The sequence below is a fragment of the Doryrhamphus excisus genome, linkage group LG19 (assembly GCF_037039965.1).
Source record: "Doryrhamphus excisus strain RoL-2023G ecotype Guam linkage group LG19, RoL_Dexc_Guam_v1.1, whole genome shotgun sequence".
NCBI classification, from domain to species: Eukaryota; Metazoa; Chordata; class Actinopteri; order Syngnathiformes; family Syngnathidae; genus Doryrhamphus; species Doryrhamphus excisus.
The window spans coordinates 15,545,866-15,565,665 of NC_136375.1; the positions used below are offsets into that span (position 1 = coordinate 15,545,866).

Genomic DNA, 19,800 nt, shown 5'->3' on the forward strand with positions numbered 1-19,800 from the left:
CAATTTGGAGCTAGGGCAGGGGTGGGCAAACTACGGCCCGGGGGCCACATCCGGCCCGCCAAGTGTTTGAATACGGCCCGCCCAATCTTTCCAAAGTATTTCATTTAAACTCAACATACAACCTGGCATCATGGCCTGAGCCAACCTTTTGATGGTTTTATCAATTTCCTTTTTTGACATGGTCTGTTGTTTACAAAGTGCTCCTGAAAAAAGGGACACAAGCACATAATAATAATAATAATAATTATTATTATTATTAGATTATTATAATTATTATTAGAACTATTATAATTATTATAATTATTATATTAATGCTAATTATTATATTAATTATATATCGTATTATTGTTATATTTGCATATTTTACACAATAATAATATAATAATTATTATTTTAATTTTATTGTAATTATTATAATATTTTATTATTTTAAAAATATTGAAATATAAATATTAAATAATAATAGCAGATTGCATGACAATTTTACAGATACAATAATACCAGGTGGACTGTTACGTGTAAAATATATAGTCTGCCCCCCCCCCCCCCCCCCTCGTAAATTTTGTCATATCAATGCGGCCCGAGAGTCAAAAAGTTTGCCCACCCCTGAGCTAGGGTGTGGGCGAGGCTGGGCCGAATCAGGTTTTCCAAAAAAAAAAAAAAAAAAAGGCATTTATTAAAAACAGAAAAATGAATAAACTTTGCTTTGGTTCCAATTTTCTACAATAAAAGCTCAGATAAAACATTTCACTGTTCTCAAATATCTTCCTTTTTATTTTTCAGTACAGCGGAATAGGTGCAGATTCTGGAAGAACCGGAGTGCTTTCTGTGCTGATTATTGTGTGTAGCTGCTCTATAGGAGTCCACAACTCAATACAAAGGGACAAAATTATTTGCATAGTAGGTCCCCTTTAATATAATGAAAAATTAGAATAATTGAATGTATACGTGTGTCTAAAAATAGAATAAAAATTTAAAAAATCGACCTGTGCACCAGGCTCAGAGGTACCAAAGCACAATACGAGCGTGCCTGCATGCCCAGAAAGTAGCTACCACTTCAAATTGTTTGTGACTTGACTTGTCTGAATACTCATCTGTCATCTCCGTCCATCTTCTCCATCAGCTCCTGTTCACCTCAACCTTTTGGCTTTTATTACGGCAGTCAGTGAAGGAAAACTTCAGCATGAGAAAGAAAATGGCCGCACCCCTGCAAGAGGTCACCACATCAGGTATTTTTGGATGTACGCTGAAACTGAATGATCAGATTATTATTGCTACGGTGCCGACCGCTAATTTCAAATGTATATTCATAATAATATTAATATTCATAATATAATATATATATAATATTCATAATAATATAATAATTAATAACCGTTGCATGCACAGGAGAACACGCAAACCCCACACAGAGATGCCCGCGGGTGGAATCGAACTCTGGTCTCCCCCTCCACCGCGCAGCCCTATTTCTAAACGTTTTTCAGCGTAAAAATAATTTCACGACAAATGCACTAACGCTGCCTTTGTTTGTGGTGTTGTGTTTTGTCTAAGAAATGGATTCCTCGCATGAATCAGCGCTAAAGGTCCTGGGAGGAATGGTGCTGAGTTGCTATGCCAAATATTGGATCTACGTGTGTGCTGGGATGTTCCTCATGGTCTCCTTTGTGGGGAAACTTGTTGGATACAAGCTCATCTACATGCTGCTTTTCCTGCTCTGCCTCTGCATATATCAGGTTGGGATAAGACGTAAGGTACTTCATTAGTACCGCATTAGTACCGCATTAGTACTTTTGTTGAAACACTCCAAAAACCACTCCAGTATCTGTTTGAATTTTAATGATCAACCTCCAAGACATTATTAATAGCGAGTCATATTTCTTTTATATTATTTATTTTATTTTATATTTTTATTTATATATATTTTTATATATTTGTATATATTTTTATATATTTTTATATATTTTTATATTTTATTTATTATTTTATTATAATAATAAATTGTTAATTTATTATTATAATTTTTTATAACTATATTTTACACCAGAATAATTCACATTGTTCACTAACGTCCCATTATAATCTTGTCTTATCTGTTCAAGGTGTACTATTCCGTTTGGAGGCGTCTTTTGAAATTATTCTGGTGGCTTGTTGTTGCCTACACCATGCTGGTGCTGATTTCCATCTACACCTACCAGTTTGAAGACTTCCCAGTTTACTGGAGGAATTTTACCGGTTTAAAAGAACAACAGTATGTAGTACTTGTTTTCATGTTTTTCAAGTGTACATGATTTCATCAACTTGGTTTAAATGTATTATACTGTATATTATGTATGTTTGTAATGATGTTCTATATTGTTCTATTTTTCACATTATTCACAGAGAACCTGAATGAAAATAAGGTTTGCCCGCCTCTGCTGGGCCTCTCCAGCCGCATTCGCTGCCTTTTGAGCCGACTCCCTCATCAATCACACATCATCCGTTGCCCGACGCAGTCAATATCGATATTGTGCTTTTTAACTGGTATCGGCGAATACCAGTGATGTCATCAGGATAACGTCACTTAAGTCGACCGCGATCGCCACCAACGCCAGTATAGATATGACTGATAAAATATGTTTATATCCATCCATCAATTTTTTCTATGCCGCTTATCCTCACGAGGGTCACGGGTATGCTGGAGCCTATCCCAGCTGTCTTGGGGAGAGAGGCGGGGTACACCCTGGGACTGCCAATCACAGGGCACATATAGACAAACATGGTTCCTCTTTTGGGGAACTTCCATGATGACTGGGATAATGTGAACATCCAGCAGCAACACAATGTATTGGCATGACTACTATTTGTAAATATAGTAGTTTGTCTTGGCTGCTCCCATGAACTACAAATGGAACAACGTAGAAGATAATTACAAGCCACGTATAATACATTTAAACAAACTTGATGAATCATGTTTTTAACCAAAAGAATGAAACTAAAATAACAAATATTGATGGTCTATTTTGTTTTCCTAGGCTGGCAGCGATTGGTCTGGAGACGTTTGCCCTCTCAGAACTGTTTGTTAGCATTCTGATCCCTGGATTCTTCTTGTTGGCCTGCATTCTACAGCTGCACTATTTCCACAAACCCTTCATGAGAATCACTGATCCTGAATATGTGTTACCAATACACAGGTATGCCGCTTTGTATTATTATGTTAGCTTATTAAGGTTTTAATGTTGTTTAGGTGAACCATGCACGCACAGGGCTGGCGTATGAATGTGAATGGATGTTTGTTGAAGGTTGCCCAAGCTGCAGCGATGTAGCTTCATTTAGGATGGGTTCTGTGTTTTTGATATTTAGAAAACCGCTGTACCAATCTGGTTTATTGCTATAATTATTATTATTCATAAGTCATGCATGTCTAGTACGGAAGCCCAGACTTCAGCCACCAACTCTAGTTCCATTGCCTTCCATTTCAGTGAGAAACCGTCCCCAGCATGTCTGATAGGTTTTGAAGGTTTTGTACTGAGAATGTTCAATTTTAGTTGAGGGGGTAAGGTGAGGAACGGTGAATATTGGAGAGGAGACGTTAAAATGGAGGAGCAGATGACAGTCCAATGAATGTTGGATTTGGATTTCAAAAAGGGGCACGGTGGCACCACTGATTTGCGTACCACCAACTTTTAGCAAGAAATTTGCCGAGCCCACAGCAAAGCTTGAGGACACCCCGACTACGAGCAAGTCTTTCCTCATGGTCATCTTTTGAAGCGCTCAGGATATCATCTGCATCAATGTGATAGTTGATGTCATGCTCAGTGGTCCAAGGTACAAAGCAAACGGGATGGGCCCAACAATTGATTCCTTGGGGGACCCAATCAATCGTTCAAACTTTATTCATCAGCTGGAGCTGAACCAAAGTGCTGTATAACAGTGCAAAAAAAACAAAAACACAAGAAGATTACGGATATAAAAAGTGATTATGTTCTTAAGGGCCAAATTCAGTTTGGAATAAATGAGTTTTAAATCGAAGTCTGTGATGGTCTGCAATTCAACGGGCAAGGTGTTCCATAGCCTGGGACCAGTTCCAGAAAAGGACCAGTTCTTCGTGTAGTTTTTAAATGGACCGCAGAACCTCAAGCAACTGTTTGCTTAGACACTGTGCATTTTGGGATAATCATTGGAAACTTCTATCGGTACTTGTTTGTATATTATATAGTGTTAAGTTGCTGTATGATGAGTTTAGCATTTTTTTGTAAGATGGCAGCGTGAGTCACGACTTAATGCAATTGACGTAAGTGTTTGTGTATACAGGAAAAGCAGCTTTGAGCAGACTGGCCCTCGTCATGTTGGAACGCTCTCTGAAGAGGATGTGGTAACCAACATGGATGATGACTCAGCAGATAAAGGTAAAAGTTATATGAACATGTACAATCTTACCTCAATTGAGACAAAGTATTTGTTAGAGATGCTGGTTTCTATTTCTGCCTAGACGATATACAATGGATGATAAAATATAGATAGATAAAAGCCCATCAATACTGGCATTGCATTATGATAAGATATTCATATTTTCCACATGTGATTTTTGTCCTAATCTTCTTTCTTCCACTGATTCCGATTCTTGTTGTTTTTCTTTACTCTTAGAGAAGTTGATGCCTAGCAAGTGGGGTCTGGTGATGGACAGGTTACTGGTTCTCTTCAGAAAGTTCTCAGACATTCTTACAAGAGGTCAAGTCTTTCTCTGGAGGCTTCTGGAAATCCACATCCTTAAGATGGTGGCCTTCTACTCTGTGTGGGTTGCGCTTGAAGAGGTAAATATAAAAATTCCATATTGTTTTCCTTCACAGCTGCATCAAACAGCCTTTTAACGTGATTTTAAAAAAAGCTCACGAAAATCCAATAAGAGGCTTTAAATGGCCCGTAGGGCCTTCTCCTGGCTGGGCATGCCTGGAACGCCTCATACCTCAGGGAGGCGAGCCTGTAGGCCGTAGGGCTTTCTCCTGGCTGGGCATGCCTGGAACACCTCACACCTCAGGGAGGCGAGCCTGTAGGCCGTAAGGCTTTCTCCTGGCTGGGCATGCCTGGAACGCCTCACACCTCAGGGAGGCGAGTCTGTAGACCGTAGGGCCTTCTGCTGGCTGGGCATGCCTGGAACACCTCACACCTCAGGGAGGCGAGCCTGTAGACCGTAGGGCTTTCTCCTCGCTGGGCATGCCTGGAACGCCTCACACCTCAGGGAGGCGAGCCTGTAGGCCGTAGGGCTTTCTCCTGGCTGGGCATGCCTGGAACGCCTCACACCTCAGGGAGGCGAGCCTGTAGGCTGTAGGGCTTTCTCCTGGCTGGGCATGCCTGGAACGCCTCACACCTCAGGGAGGCGAGCCTGTAGACCGTAGGGCTTTCTCCTGGCTGGGCATGCCTGGAACGCCTCATACCTCAGGGAGGCGAGTCTGTAGGCCGTAGGGTTTTCTCCTGGCTGGGCATGCCTGGAACACCTCACACCTCAGGGAGGCGAGCCTGTAGACCGTAGGGCTTTCTCCTCGCTGGGCATGCCTGGAACGCCTCATACCTCAGGGAGGCGAGCCTGTAGGCTGTAGGGCTTTCTCCTGGCTGGGCATGCCTGGAACGCCTCACACCTCAGGGAGGCGAGCCTGTAGGCCGTAGGGCTTTCTCCTCGCTGGGCATGCCTGGAACGCCTCATACCTCAGGGAGGCGAGCCTGTAGGCCGTAGGGCCTTCTGCTGGCTGGGCATGCCTGGAACACCTCATCCGGACTAGAAGTATTATTAAATTATTATTATTATTATTATTATTATTATTATTTTGTATTGACCTCACCGTCCCAATCATTCTGGAGGACAGTGTGCTAACGGCTAGCCATATCACAACAAAACGGAAATAACAATGCTAACAGCTAGCACGGCTAGCCAATTAAGACTTGTATTAAGACTTCCTCGAGCAAAGCAGAGCAAACTGAAGACTCGGACGCCGCGTTGTTCGGAATGGCTTTATTCCAAGCGCATCATAACCAAGCTAACTTTTCTGTGTTTACCGTAGCCGTCCGTGCTAAACCTGGTCCTGGTGGTGCTGTGGTCTTTGGCAATGCCGTTCAGCGGCTTCAGACCGATGGCCTCCAGTCTGTCAACAGTGTGGGTGTGTGTCATCATCATGTGTAAGATGCTGTACCAGCTGAGTGTCGTCAGCCCCCCCGAGTACTCCAGCAACTGCAGCCTCGTAAGACACTCGCCGATACTCACACAATATATTTGCCTTTAACAACAATAATCAAGTATTAGTTTGACATTTTTCTGTATATTCATGTATACATAGAGACAAACAACCATTCACACTCACATTCATACCTATGGACAATTTGGAGTGGCTAATTAACCTAGCATGTTTTTGGAATGTGGGAGGAAACCGGAGTACCCGGAGAAAACCCACGCATGCACGGGGAGAACATGCAAACTCCACACAGAGATGGCCGAGGATGATAATCATAATAATCATAATCATAATAGGAATGTAAAGTTGACTATAGGGGTGTTATCTCATGCACATAGGGCTCTAATAATGTACATATAAACATACGTAGAAAGTCATAAACAGGTAATTATCTAATTATGAACACATTCCATGTATTAATATTTAACACTACTTAGTGGAAATTGAATATCACGGTTCCCCGTGACTAGTGGCCAGCCAATCACAGGGCACATATAGACAAACAACCATTCACACTCACATTCATACCTATGGACAATTTGGAGTCTCTAATTAACCTAGCATGTTTTTGGAATGTGGGAGGAAACCGGAGTACCCGGAGAAAACCCACGCATGCACGGGGAGAACATGGAAACTCCACGTAGATATGGAATTGAACTCGGGTCTCCTAGCTGTGAGGCCTGCGCGCTAACCACTCGTCCACCGTGCAGCCCTATACAAATACATTCATTCATTCATTTTCTACCACTTATCCTCACGACAGTTGCGCCGAAGGTGCTGGAGCCTATCCCAGCTCTCTTGGGGCGAGAGGCGGGGTACACCCTGGACTGGTGGCCAGCCAATCACAGGGCACATATAGACAAACAACCATTCACACTCACATTCATACCTATGGACAATTTGGAGTGGCTAATTAACCTAGCATGTTTTTTTGGAATGTGGGAGGAAACCGGAGTACCCGGAGAAAAGAACATGCAAACTCCACACAGAGATGGCCGAGGGTGGGATTGAACTCGGGTCTCCTAGCTGTGAGGTCTGCGCGCTAACCACTAGATCATCGTGCAGCCTCTTATAAAATCTCATGAATGAATTTCCTTCTCCTTTCCTAGCCTCTACAAAATGAAACCAACCTGTCACAAGGGGAAATAAGGAATTCTTCCCTGTATCGGGCACCGGTGGATCCAGCCCGATGGTTTGGGATCAGGAAGGAAGCTACTGTACTGGACTACAGCAAGGTATACACTCTCTCACGTCCTCCTTCCTGTCATGTTGGATAGGGTTTTTATATGGTTCTGATATGTTAATGCGGTAGTGGACTTTAAAGGTATCATCCGTGCCATGCTCATCATTGGAAGCCCGAGTCGGTTCCTCATGTTGGAAATGTCATACGATGCTGACTGGAAGGACTGTGTTCGCAGAGCCACTTGGTGGTGCTGCTGCTGTTGGTGTTCGAGGCCACGGTGTATCGTCATCAGGCTCACCACTACCGCCAGCTCCAGCAGTCTCCCCCGAACATACCTGTCCTGTTCACGGAAGCCACCAGGGACACTTTGGACAAAGGCCTCATACCCTGCTTCAAGTACCTGCTCAACTACACTTTCTACAAGTTTGGATTAGAGGTAACAAGTTTTTTATTGTTTGGTTGGTTAGTTGTTGTTTTTTAGTATATTGTGTGAAAGAGAAGGACCCAAGTGGAAGAGTGAGGTTACAGGCAGAAGAGATACAGTTAGAAGAGTTTCAGCTGAAATGAAAGGAAAGCTATACAAAAGTGTGGTGAGAGCAGCCATGTTGTTTGGTCTAGAGCAGGGGTCTCAAACTCAATTTACTTGGGGGCCACTGGAGCTCGGGTCTGGGTGAGACTGGGCCGCATCAGGTTTTCCAAAAAAAAAAACAAAAAATTAAAAAAAACTTCGCTTTGGTTCCAATTTTCACTGTTCTCAAATATCTTTTTATTTTTCTACACAAAATAAGATGAAAAATAAATAAACAAAACAAGAATAAAGAAAATCAATCAGTAATAAATAAATATAATAATAATAATAATAAAAACTTAAGAAACCACATATAGTTGGTGGGTAGACAAATGATTTTTTTCAGATTAAAATGAACAAAGCATTATTAGAGCCCTGTAGACATGACAAAACACGACTATAGTCACATTTATACTCTTTTTATTTACAACATATTGCGCAACTGCAGGGTCTTGAGACACATGCTAACTCGCAAACTAGAGACCTAGCCACCTAAACGGTAGCCTCCAAGTTATTTCCTTTCAACTTAAATAGCCAAAAACTTACCACTTCCACACGGATAGGGAGGATAACTATTAACAGTTATTTAACCTTTAACATGAACATGAATCAAACGTAATATTTTTTTCTGGGTACATGATACCATACAGCATCCGTATCAAACTTGCGCGGGGCCGCACTAACGTTAAACTTTCATATCAAGGCGGGGGGCCTCAAGCTAGTGTCCTGCGTGCCACATTTGGCCCGCGGGCCGCGTGTTTGAGACCCCTGGTCTAGAGACAGGAAGCCGAACTGGAGGGAGCAGAGATGAGGATGCTGAGGTTCTCATTGGGAGTGACCGGGATGGATAGGATCAGGAAGGAGTACATCAGAGGGACATTACATGTTCGAGGCCTTGGAGATAAAGACTTTTTTTTCAGATAGCTCAGCGTCTCCACATCCCCGTTTTTTGTGTTTTCAGATCTGCTTCCTGATGACTGTGAATGTGATTGGCCAACGGATGAACTTCCTGGTCATCATCCACGGCTGTTGGTTGGTCGCCATCTTAGTGAGACGACGTCGAGCAAAAATTGCAAGGATATGGCCCAAATATTGTCTCTTTCTGGCCGTCTTCATGATCTATCAGTATCTGCTGTGTGTGGGTATACCACCTGCCCTCTGCAAAGGTGAGCCTTTATGTGGCGTTTATACACAAGTTCGATACCATTCAGTACCATTTATGCGTGCATGGTCCGGTGCAGCTCATTGAGGGCAATTCTCATTAAAATGGAGGCGTATTCATACATATTATGGTGCTTTTTTTCATCTCAGCACACGCTCATGTTGTGTTCAAGGACAGCCCGATATAAAAGTGAAATGCTCACCACTCTCACCTCCATGAAAAAACTAATTGAAGCAGAAAGACAAAGTGTGTTGTACATTTGATCCGTAAAATGATATTTTTTGGAGGAAAAAAAACAAGAAGTGACATTTAGTGACTTGGCTAAGCTGCCATCCTTGCATCGCCTTAAACATATCGTTTGTTTAATATCACTCTAATATTCCTTTGGTTACCTTTTTAAAGGCTTTTCTATCCCGTATAGATTACCCATGGCGGTGGAACACCCCGGTTTTGATGAACTCCGCGCTCATTAAATGGCTTTACCTGCCGGACTTCTACACGGTGCCCAACTCCAAAAACCTGATAGGTGGGTTGACTCATTTCTTTTTGGATCAGAACAAACCAAAGCGAATTATAGATACAAAGGAAGTCCTGGACCATGCCTCTTTACAATATACATTCAATAAATATTAATAGCTGTATTATAAATGTTATGGATGACTTTGTTAGTGTTTTTAACATTTCCATGCAGAAAAAGTCTCTGATCAAATACAGGAAAGAAGCGAAGATGAGAGAAGACGCATGTTTACAGATAGGCCCACGGGCCATAGTTTGGGGACCCCTGTTTTAAAGCAATGCTGCTAACATATGCTAGCTGGTTGGCAGTGTTTTTTTTGAACTGGACCAAATGAGTATTTTGTATAAGTGACACCCAGTATGTTGTTATGACTTCCATAGTGGACTTTGTGCTGCTGATATGCGCATCCCAGCAGTGGAAAGTGTTCGAGTGTGAGCACCAGGAGGAGTGGATGGTTCTGGCAGGAGACAATACGGACAGCCCCGATCCCATGGAAGGACGACTGTTCAACCCCGCACCCAACTTCATCAACTGCAGGTACGGAATCATACGCATTCTAGACATTCTCTTTTTTTATCCTTTTCATTGATTCAATTTTGGGCTCTGAAGATTGATACCTTTTATGGTGAATATTTTACAGCGTTACAAAGTACTTCTAAAACAATAAGCTCGGATGGTGAGACATATTTTACAGCCGAGAATGTGATAAAGAGATCCAACTCCTGCATATTTGGTGTGTTTGAGCCAGGTGGACTCAAAGGAAAGACAGCATCTGCGGACCGGCAGAAAAATAAACCACAGCACCAACATCACTACCGTATTTTCTGGACTATAAGTCGCCAAAGATAAGGCCAAAAATGCATCATTAGGTAGAAAAAAAACATACAAAAGTCGCACTGGAGTATAAGTCGCATTTTTGCCGGTTTATTTACTGTATTTTCTGCACTATAAGTCGCTCCGGAGTATAAGTCGCACAAGGCCAAAAATGCATAATTAGGTAGAAAAAAAACATACATAAGTTGCACTGGAGTATAAGTCGCATTTTTTGCGGGTTTATTTACCGTATTTTCTGGATTATAAGTTGCTCCGGAGAAAAGTTGCACAAGGCCAAAAATGCATAATTAGGTAGAAAAAAACATACATAAGTCGCATTGGAGTATAAGTCGCACAAGGCCAAAATGCATAATTAGGTAGAAAAAACATACATAAGTCGCTCCAGCGTATAAGTTGCACAAGGCAAATAAATACATAATTAGGTAGAAAAAAACATACATAAGTCGCACTGGAGTATAAGTCGCATTTTTTGCGGGTTTATTTACCGTATTTTCTGCACTATAAGTCGCTCCGGAGTATAAGTCGCACAAGGCAAAAAATGCATAATTAGGTAGAAAAAAAACATACATAAGTTGCACTGGAGTATAAGTCGCATTTTTTGCGGGTTTATTTACCGTATTTTCTGGACTATAAGTTGCTCCGGAGAAAAGTTGCACAAGGCCAAAAATGCATAATTAGGTAGAAAAAAAACATACATAAGTTGCACTGGAGTATAAGTCGCATTTTTTGCGGGTTTATTTACCTTATTTTCTGGACTATAAGTTGCTCCGGAGAAAAGTTGCACAAGGCAAAAAATGCATAATTAGGTAGAAAAAAAACATACATAAGTCGCACTGGAGTATAAGTCGCATTTTTTGTGGGTTTATTTACCGTATTTTCTGGATTATAAGTTGCTCTGGAGAAAAGTCGCACAAGGCCAAAAATGCATCATTAGGTAGAAAAAAAACATACATAAGTCGCACTGGAGTATAAGTCGCATTTTTTGTGGGTTTATTTACCGTATTTTCTGGACTATAAGTCACTCCGGAGAAAAGTCGCACAAGGCCAAAAATGCATAATTAGGTAGAAAAAAAAACATACATAAGTCGCACTGGAGTATAAGTCGCATTTTTTGCGGGTTTATTTACTGTATTTTCTGGACTATAAGTCACACTGGAGTATAAGTCGCACAAGGCCAAAAATGCATAATTAGGTAGAAAAAAAACATACATAAGTCGCACTGGAGTATAAGTCGCATTTTTTGCGGGTTTATTTACTGTATTTTCTGGACTATAAGTCGCTCCGGAGTATAAGTCGCACAAGGCCAAAAATGCATAATTAGGTAGAAAAAAAACATACATAAGTCGCACTGGAGTATAAGTCGCATTTTTTGTGGGTTTATTTACCGTATTTTCTGGACTATAAGTTGCTCCGGAGAAAAGTTGCACAAGGCAAAAAATGCATAATTAGGTAGAAAAAAAACATACATAAGTCGCACTGGAGTATAAGTCGCATTTTTTGTGGGTTTATTTACCGTATTTTCTGGACTATAAGTCACTCCGGAGAAAAGTCGCACAAGGCCAAAAATGCATAATTAGGTAGAAAAAAAAACATACATAAGTCGCACTGAAGTATAAGTCGCATTTTTTGCGGGTTTATTTACTGTATTTTCTGGACTATAAGTCACACTGGAGTATAAGTCGCACAAGGCCAAAAATGCATAATTAGGTAGAAAAAACATACATAAGTCGCACTGGAGTATAAGTCGCATTTTTTGCGGGTTTATTTACCGTATTTTCTGGACTATAAGTCGCTCCGGATCATCGTAGTTGTTGTTTGTCTTCACATATGGAAGTTTAAGAAATGACATTTGTCCATCTCCTTTTTCAGGAGTTACCTGGACATGGCCAAGGTGTTCGTGTTTGGCCACCTGTTCTGGTTTGTCCTGTCCGTGGTCTTCATCACTGGGGCCATGCGTGTCTCGGTGTTTGGATTGGGATATCTTCTCTCCTGTTTCTTTTTTTTGCTTTTTGGCACCCAGTTATTTGTCAAAACATCCAAGACACGCCTTGCCATGTGGGACTGTCTCATCATCTACAATGTGGCCGTCATCATATCCAAAAATATTCTATCAGTAAGTAAAGTCAATGAATAGGGAAGCTAACAAGAGCTCGTAAAGTAATAAGCAAGGCGAGCCCATCAACACCAGTATACCCAATTTGTTGGAAAGCAGTCGCAACATAAAAAGCCCACCTCAAAAATATCCACTCGAAAACAAAAATGGTGTGCGTTCACAGGAGGTCATAGCAAAAGAAATGCTGCTCTTTGAGACACTTGAAAGCCAGCATTCCAAGAAATGCTGCAAACGTTTGACAGATGGTACAAATTGCTTGTGAGAAAATACATATTTGATGAATTATTATTAGAACTATTATGATTATTATAATTATTATATTAATGCTAATTATTGCATTAATTATATATAATATTATTGATATATTTGCATATTTTACATAATAATAATATAATAATTATTATTTCAATTTTATTGTAATTATTATAATATTTTATTATTTTAAAAATATTTAAATATAAATATAAAATAATAAATAATAATAGCAGATTGCATGACAATGTAACAGATACAATAATACCAGGTGGACTGTTACGTGTAAAATTAAAATATATAGTCTGCCCCCCCCCCCCCCGTAAATTTTGTCATATCAATGCGGCCCACGAGTCAAAAAGTTTGCCCACCCCTGTACTAGCCCAACATTCCCTTCCGGTAATCAGGCTGGACTGCGAGACTGCAGTAATTTACGGTTCACTTTTAAAAATGTAACAATATAGAACATAATTCGAAGAAATATATACCATATTTAAGCAGCGTTGATGAAAGCGCGTGAAGATGACTTGTGTCTCTTATGTTTCAGATTCTGGCGTGTGTGTTCGTTTTGGAGATGCAGAAGAGCTTTTGTTGGATGATCCAACTCTTCAGCTTAGTTTGCACAGTCAAAGGATACTACGATCGTAAGTGACATTGTTATTGTACAAAACAGGAACAGGAAATGGACATGCATTGTGGCAAAGCGCTACACACGACAGATATAATAGTATCCAATGTTGTTTTTGTTGTATTTCTCCACAGCAAACACAATTAGTGATAAGAACTGCAGCCTGCCGGTCCAGGAAGCTGGGATCATCTGGGACAGTATTTGTTTTCTCTTCCTGTTGCTGCAGAGAAGGGTCTTCCTCAGTTTCTATTTCATTCACGTCGTCGACGAATTGCAGGCGTTTGCTCAACAGGCGTCAAGGTAAGACCACTGGACCGTCCCCTTCGCCAGGGGCGGCACTGGGTTCCGAGGACAGGGGGGGCTTAGCCCCGTGGAGACGCACAGGATATGAATGAATGTAGTAGACATTCCAAAAAATCCCCAAAATCCCAAAACCAAATAAGGAAGAAGAAGCGGGATGTAAGTTTCCCACTTTTGGACAAATTTAGTAGAGATACTCAATAGTTTTAGGCCAGCATTAAATCCAAAATTTTGAAAAATCAATAGAAAATGTCAAATCATTTAGGGGGGCTTAAGAACATTTTGTCAGAGATTTTAAAAAAATCAATACAAAATTTTTAAAAATCAATAAAAAATGTCAAATCAAATTATTTAGGGGGGGCTTAAGAACATTTTGTCAGAGATTAAAAAAAACAAATCCAAAATTTTTAAAAATCAAAAAAAAAAATTAATTATTTAGGGGGCCTAAGAACATTTTGTCAGAGATAAAAAAAAAATCAAATTTTTTTAAAAATCAATAAAAATATCAAATCTAATTATTTAGGGGGGCTTAAAAACATTTTGTCAGAGATTTAAAAAAAATCAATACAAAATTTTAAAAAATCACTAAAAAAATATCAAATCAAATTATTTAGGGGGGGCTTAAAAACATTTTGTCAGAGATGAAAAAAATCAATACAAACTTTAAAATCAATAAAAAATATCAATTCAAAATATTTAGGGGGGCTTAAGAACATTTTGTCAGAGATTAAAAAAAATCAATCCAAAATTTAAAAAATAAAAAAAATGTAATTATTTAGGGGGGGCTTAAGAACATTTTGTCAGAGATTTTAAAAAAATCAATCCAAAATTTTTAAAAATCAATAGAAAATATCAAATCAAATTATTTAGGGGGGTCTTAAAAACATTTTGTCGGAGAAAAAAAAAATCAATACAAAATTTAAAAAAATCACTAAAAAATATCAAATCAAATTATTTAGGGGGGGGCTTAAGAACATTTTGTCAGAGCTTAAAAAAAAAACAATCCAAAATTTAAAAAAATCAATAAAAATATAAAATCAAATTAGTTAGGGGGGCTTAAGAACATTTTGTCAGAGATTTAAAAAAAAAATCAATACAAAATTAAAAAAAATCAATACAAATTATCAAATTATTTACAGGGGCTTAAGAACATTTTAGGGGGTCTTAAGCCCCCTTAAAATAGGCCTAATGACGCCACTGCCACTGACTGCTGTCCATCCCTGTTACTGTATGGCTAAACTGAATATTTGCTGAACTCACCAATACTGTCATATTATATGAATGTTACGTCATTTAGCATAACATGTATTTGATATTGAAAATGCTTTGTCTTTTTTTTTTTTTCGTCCACTCGTGTAACCATGACACAACGATCTTTTTCAGGGGGTGTGAGCTCTTCAAAGCCACGATAATGAAAAACATCAAATTACACCAACAGGCTGAGAAGAAGTCCTTATCACAGCTCAAGAGATCGTAAGTATGTTGGTATATGTTGGCATTTAGCATACAAATAAACCTCCAGTAGTGGTCTTGGGCTTTATGGTTTACTAGAACTGTACTATTTTACTTTTTAGTTGCTTCTATTATTAATAGCAGGGATCACTATAATGATTGTATCCGTGTAAGGGAATTACTGTATTTTGTGTTTGTTATACCAGTAAATCCGATAACGTAAGAAACAAAATGCATCAATGAGGTGAGATCGCCCGTACCGCGCAGGTGAGCAAATCAAACACCTTATTTTCACCTGCCTGTGACGGCCTGTGGTAACTTGTAACTGCTCGGCGCGCGTACCCGAGTACAGTGCACCTTGCTGGGCCGGTTTCCCTGACCTCCTCCCTTGCAGCACAGCAGCTGCTCGGCGCATGTGCAGGAATACAGCACACCTTGCCGGGCCACGGAAGATGCAACAAAATGATGGCTACCATATATTGGTCTTGAGAAGCAGGAAGTTTGAAAAATATATTGTGCATCTTTAATTTTTGTAATGTTGCAAGCTCAATTCCCTGGTTCATTTCTAGTGGCAATAGTAGGTCTTAACATTAACATATGTAACATATATAACATATATAACATATATAACATTAACAGTTAAACAACCGTTCATTCTTCTTGTCTTACTTGCCAGAATGCAGAGAATTCGCTCCAAACAGCAGAAGTACAGAGATGGACACAAAATTCCTGAAGAAGACACCCAAAGTGAAAGTAGTGGTAAGGAACCAAGAGCGTACATGTGGACACAAACCTGTAGGTGGATCTACGCTAGTTTAGGCATTTCCTGCCATCTCAATGCTATTTTTTTCAACCTGTTCCTGCAGGCAGGATGTTTGCACTGCAACAGCAGTCCTGCTTGCAGTTTCTTTTGTGGTTTGCCCAAACATGACGAGAGTCTTAGAGCTTTTTAATTATCGTTTGGCTGAATTCAAACTTGAGGTTTGTGCGGTTGGGGGGCGGGACATTTCCCCTGCAATCTGTATCTATTCTAAATTTGCCTTGCCATGTACAGAACATTTACATTTTCACCTCCACTGTTTAAAAAAAGCTTTCAAATATGATGGTTGGATTAATGCCATTAATACCATGTTGCCAGGCGTCTCCTTCAATGGCAGTCTTTTTTTAATGTACACAAGTACACACAATCTACACTGCAAAACCGCTACACAAGCTCTGCAACCATTCTGTCCAGTGGACAGTGATCAATGATATTATAATCATTATTATATTATTCATTAGCCTATTATTATTATTACTATCATCATTATTGTACTATCATCATTATTAATGATGATCGCCTATTACTACAACTAGTAGTAGTAGGCTAGTATTAGCCTGCTTTTGCCCTATTATATGAAATTTGTCAGAGATTTTTTTTGTTTTTATTGATTTTAAAAAAATCAAAAATTTTTTTTTAAATCAATCAAAAATATCTAATTATTTAGGGGGGTTAAAAAAAAATTTTTTCTTTTTTTTTTTTTTACAAAATCTGTGTCAATCTCTGACAAATTTCATATAATAGGGCAAAAGCAGGCTAATACGATCATCATTATTCTTCTGATTATCACTACTACTAGTAGGCTAGTGTTAGCCTGCTTTTTGCGCTATTATATGAAATTTGTCAGATTTTTTTTTGTAAAAAAATAAATAAATAATAACTAAATAATTAAATATTTTTTATTGATTTAAAAAAAATTATTAAAAAAAATCTCTGACAAATTTCATATAATAGGGCAAAAGCAGGCTAATACGATCATCATTATTCTTCTTCTGATTATCACTACTACTAGTAGGCTAGTGTTAGCCTGCTTTTTGCGCTATTATATGAAATTTGTCAGATTTTTTTTTGTAAAAAAAAAAAAAAAAAACTAAATAATTAAATATTTTTTATTGATTTAAAAAAAATTATTAAAAAAAAATCTCTGACAAATTTCATATAATAGGGCAAAAGCAGGCTAATACTAGCCTACTACTACTAGTTGTAGTAATAGGCAATCATCATTATTCTTCTTCTGATTATTACTACTAATAATCAGAAGAAGAATCAATAATAAGAATAATAATAAGAAGAATAATAAGAAATCTTATTTTAGGGGGCTTAAACCCCCCTAAAATAGGCCAAATGCCTAAATTGCCCTTCACCCTCCATCCTCAAGCATTCAGCAATTTTGATGCTCGGTTTGTCTTTGGAAACACGATGAATTTTAGAATACTTGAAAATTTTGAAGACACAAAATGTTGAAGCCCCGCCCTAAAATAGTCCTAATGACGCCACTGATTAAAACCAAATAATACCTTATTCCAATTAGTATATCTTGCCTGCGGCTCCAGAACGAGTACATTAAAGAGCCATGACGAGTGTATTTGTAAACATCTGACAGTAATTGTGTGTGTGTGTGTGTGTGTGTGTGTGTGTGTGTGTGTCCTCCTAGAAACCAAGACAGAAAAAAGAAGTTGTTCTCAGTCACGGTTGGACCACGCAACAGGTACAACAAACTCACTGAAGGTTTTTATTTTATTTGTACTTTTAAGATAGTAAAGAATACTGCAATGTCTGTTCTTGACCCCTTAGTACTACACTCAGGAGAGTACTACCTTTTTGAATCGGATAGCGAAGGTGAACATGAACTACCGTCTGAGGAGCAGAAACCTCCGAAACAGACTGCCTACCAGGTCAGAGGAACTTCTTCTCAGAAGTTACCCCAGGGTAAACGTTAAAGAACTGCACGGTTTTGTCTGCAAGGTTCCGTCTCCATGACGATAATGAGAAACAAATGTGTTCATGTGTCACTTAAGGATTGTGTATAGTGGGCCGAATTCCACTTTTGCTATAATTTGCATTGATCCTGTATGTTGCCACGTGATTGACACACGCGTACCTCTTCCAGTTGGCTTATCAGGCGTGGGTGACCAATTTGAAAAGAGCTCTGAGAGAACGTCAGAGAAGCCAAAGACAACAGAGGAGACTTGAAATGGTCGAGGATGAGATTGCCACGCAACACGCGTCACAAGAGGAGGCTTGCTCTGTAAAAGGTACACATCCATCCATCCATCCATCCATCCATCCATCCATCCATCATTCGTGACATTTTAGCAGGATTTCAACTTTTCCTTCATTTGGAGCTCCATACAAATGGTCATGGTCATGGTTTAATTTCATTTGAACATGCATCAGATTCCAATTGAATGCATCCCATAATCAGTTCCCAGTTCCACATGTCCAAAAGGAGTAGGAAGAAGCAAAGCTTATTAAATCCTTCCCTTCCATCTGGTACTTTTACAATCACTAACTGTTACATTTGTTCACTTCCTGCTTTCCTAATATACATTTTTTAAATATATAAATATATATATATATTATTTTGTTATTAATTTATAGATATATCATATATAAATATTAAAAATAAATAATATATTATAAATAATTATTTATATATTAATATATAATATAATTGTATTATAATATATTATAAGTAATTAATTATATATTAATTTACAATATAATTGTATTATAATTAATTAATATTATAATATATCATCATTAATATATAAATTTAATGTTTTGTTCATTAAATATATATTTTAAAAGGGCATAGTTGCACATGGTGATTAATCATGATTAATTAATTTGACAATTGTGATTAATTTGATGACCATTTTTAATCATTTGACAGCCCTTTCACTTCCTGCTTTCCTAATATAGTTTTTGTTATTTTTGTTATTAATTTATAGATATATATTATATATAAATATTAAAAATAAATAATATATTATAAATAATTATTTATATATTAATATATAATTGTATTATAATATATTATAAGTAATTAATTATATATTAATTTACAATATAATTTTATTATAATTAATATATTATAATTAATTAATATTATAATATATCATCATTAATATATAAATTTAATGTTTTGTTCATTAAATATATATTTTAAAAGGGCATAGTTGCACATGGTGATTAATCATGATTAATTAATTTGACAATTGTGATTAATTTGATGACCATTTTTAATCATTTGACAGCCCTTTCACTTCCTGCTTTCCTAATATAGTTTTTGTTATTTTTGTTATTAATTTATAGATATATATTATATATAAATATTAAAAATAAATAATATATTATAAATAATTATTTATATATTAATATATAATTGTATTATAATGTATTATAAGTAATTAATTATATATTAATTTACAATATAATTTTATTATAATTAATATATTATAATTAATTAATATTATAATATATCATCATTAATATATAAATTTAATGTTTTGTTCATTAAATATATATTTTAAAAGGGCATAGTTGCACATGGTGATTAATCATGATTAATTAATTTGACAATTGTGATTAATTTGATGATCATTTTTAATCATTTGACAACCCTTTAAAAAAAAAAAAAAAATTCCACTCACTTTAATTGATCACAGGTCCGTAAAGGGCCATCTTTGGGTCCACATATGGCCCGAGGGCCCCCATTTGGGGCTGTATATCATTTCCAAAATGGCTTACCCTGCTGACAAAGGCAAT

The 19,800-nt window shown here is 37.8% G+C and overlaps 1 protein-coding gene across 1 annotated transcript in view; it reads left to right on the forward strand.

Moving 5' to 3' along the window:
- Window positions 1-19,800, forward strand: part of piezo1 (piezo type mechanosensitive ion channel component 1 (Er blood group)) — a 55,555-nt gene that overhangs the window by 15,448 nt on the left and 20,307 nt on the right. Inside the window, exons 13-32 of the mRNA XM_078799256.1 lie at window positions 1,124-1,229; window positions 1,552-1,733; window positions 2,100-2,248; window positions 3,012-3,170; window positions 4,291-4,385; window positions 4,624-4,790; window positions 6,033-6,209; window positions 7,310-7,435; window positions 7,619-7,819; window positions 8,913-9,117; window positions 9,535-9,639; window positions 10,011-10,167; window positions 12,334-12,577; window positions 13,377-13,473; window positions 13,592-13,757; window positions 15,141-15,230; window positions 15,886-15,968; window positions 17,684-17,737; window positions 17,824-17,924; window positions 18,140-18,284. Of these exons, the coding sequence (XP_078655382.1) occupies window positions 1,124-1,229; window positions 1,552-1,733; window positions 2,100-2,248; window positions 3,012-3,170; window positions 4,291-4,385; window positions 4,624-4,790; window positions 6,033-6,209; window positions 7,310-7,435; window positions 7,619-7,819; window positions 8,913-9,117; window positions 9,535-9,639; window positions 10,011-10,167; window positions 12,334-12,577; window positions 13,377-13,473; window positions 13,592-13,757; window positions 15,141-15,230; window positions 15,886-15,968; window positions 17,684-17,737; window positions 17,824-17,924; window positions 18,140-18,284 (2,809 nt within the window). The remainder of the gene's footprint in view (window positions 1-1,123; window positions 1,230-1,551; window positions 1,734-2,099; window positions 2,249-3,011; window positions 3,171-4,290; window positions 4,386-4,623; window positions 4,791-6,032; window positions 6,210-7,309; window positions 7,436-7,618; window positions 7,820-8,912; window positions 9,118-9,534; window positions 9,640-10,010; window positions 10,168-12,333; window positions 12,578-13,376; window positions 13,474-13,591; window positions 13,758-15,140; window positions 15,231-15,885; window positions 15,969-17,683; window positions 17,738-17,823; window positions 17,925-18,139; window positions 18,285-19,800) is intronic.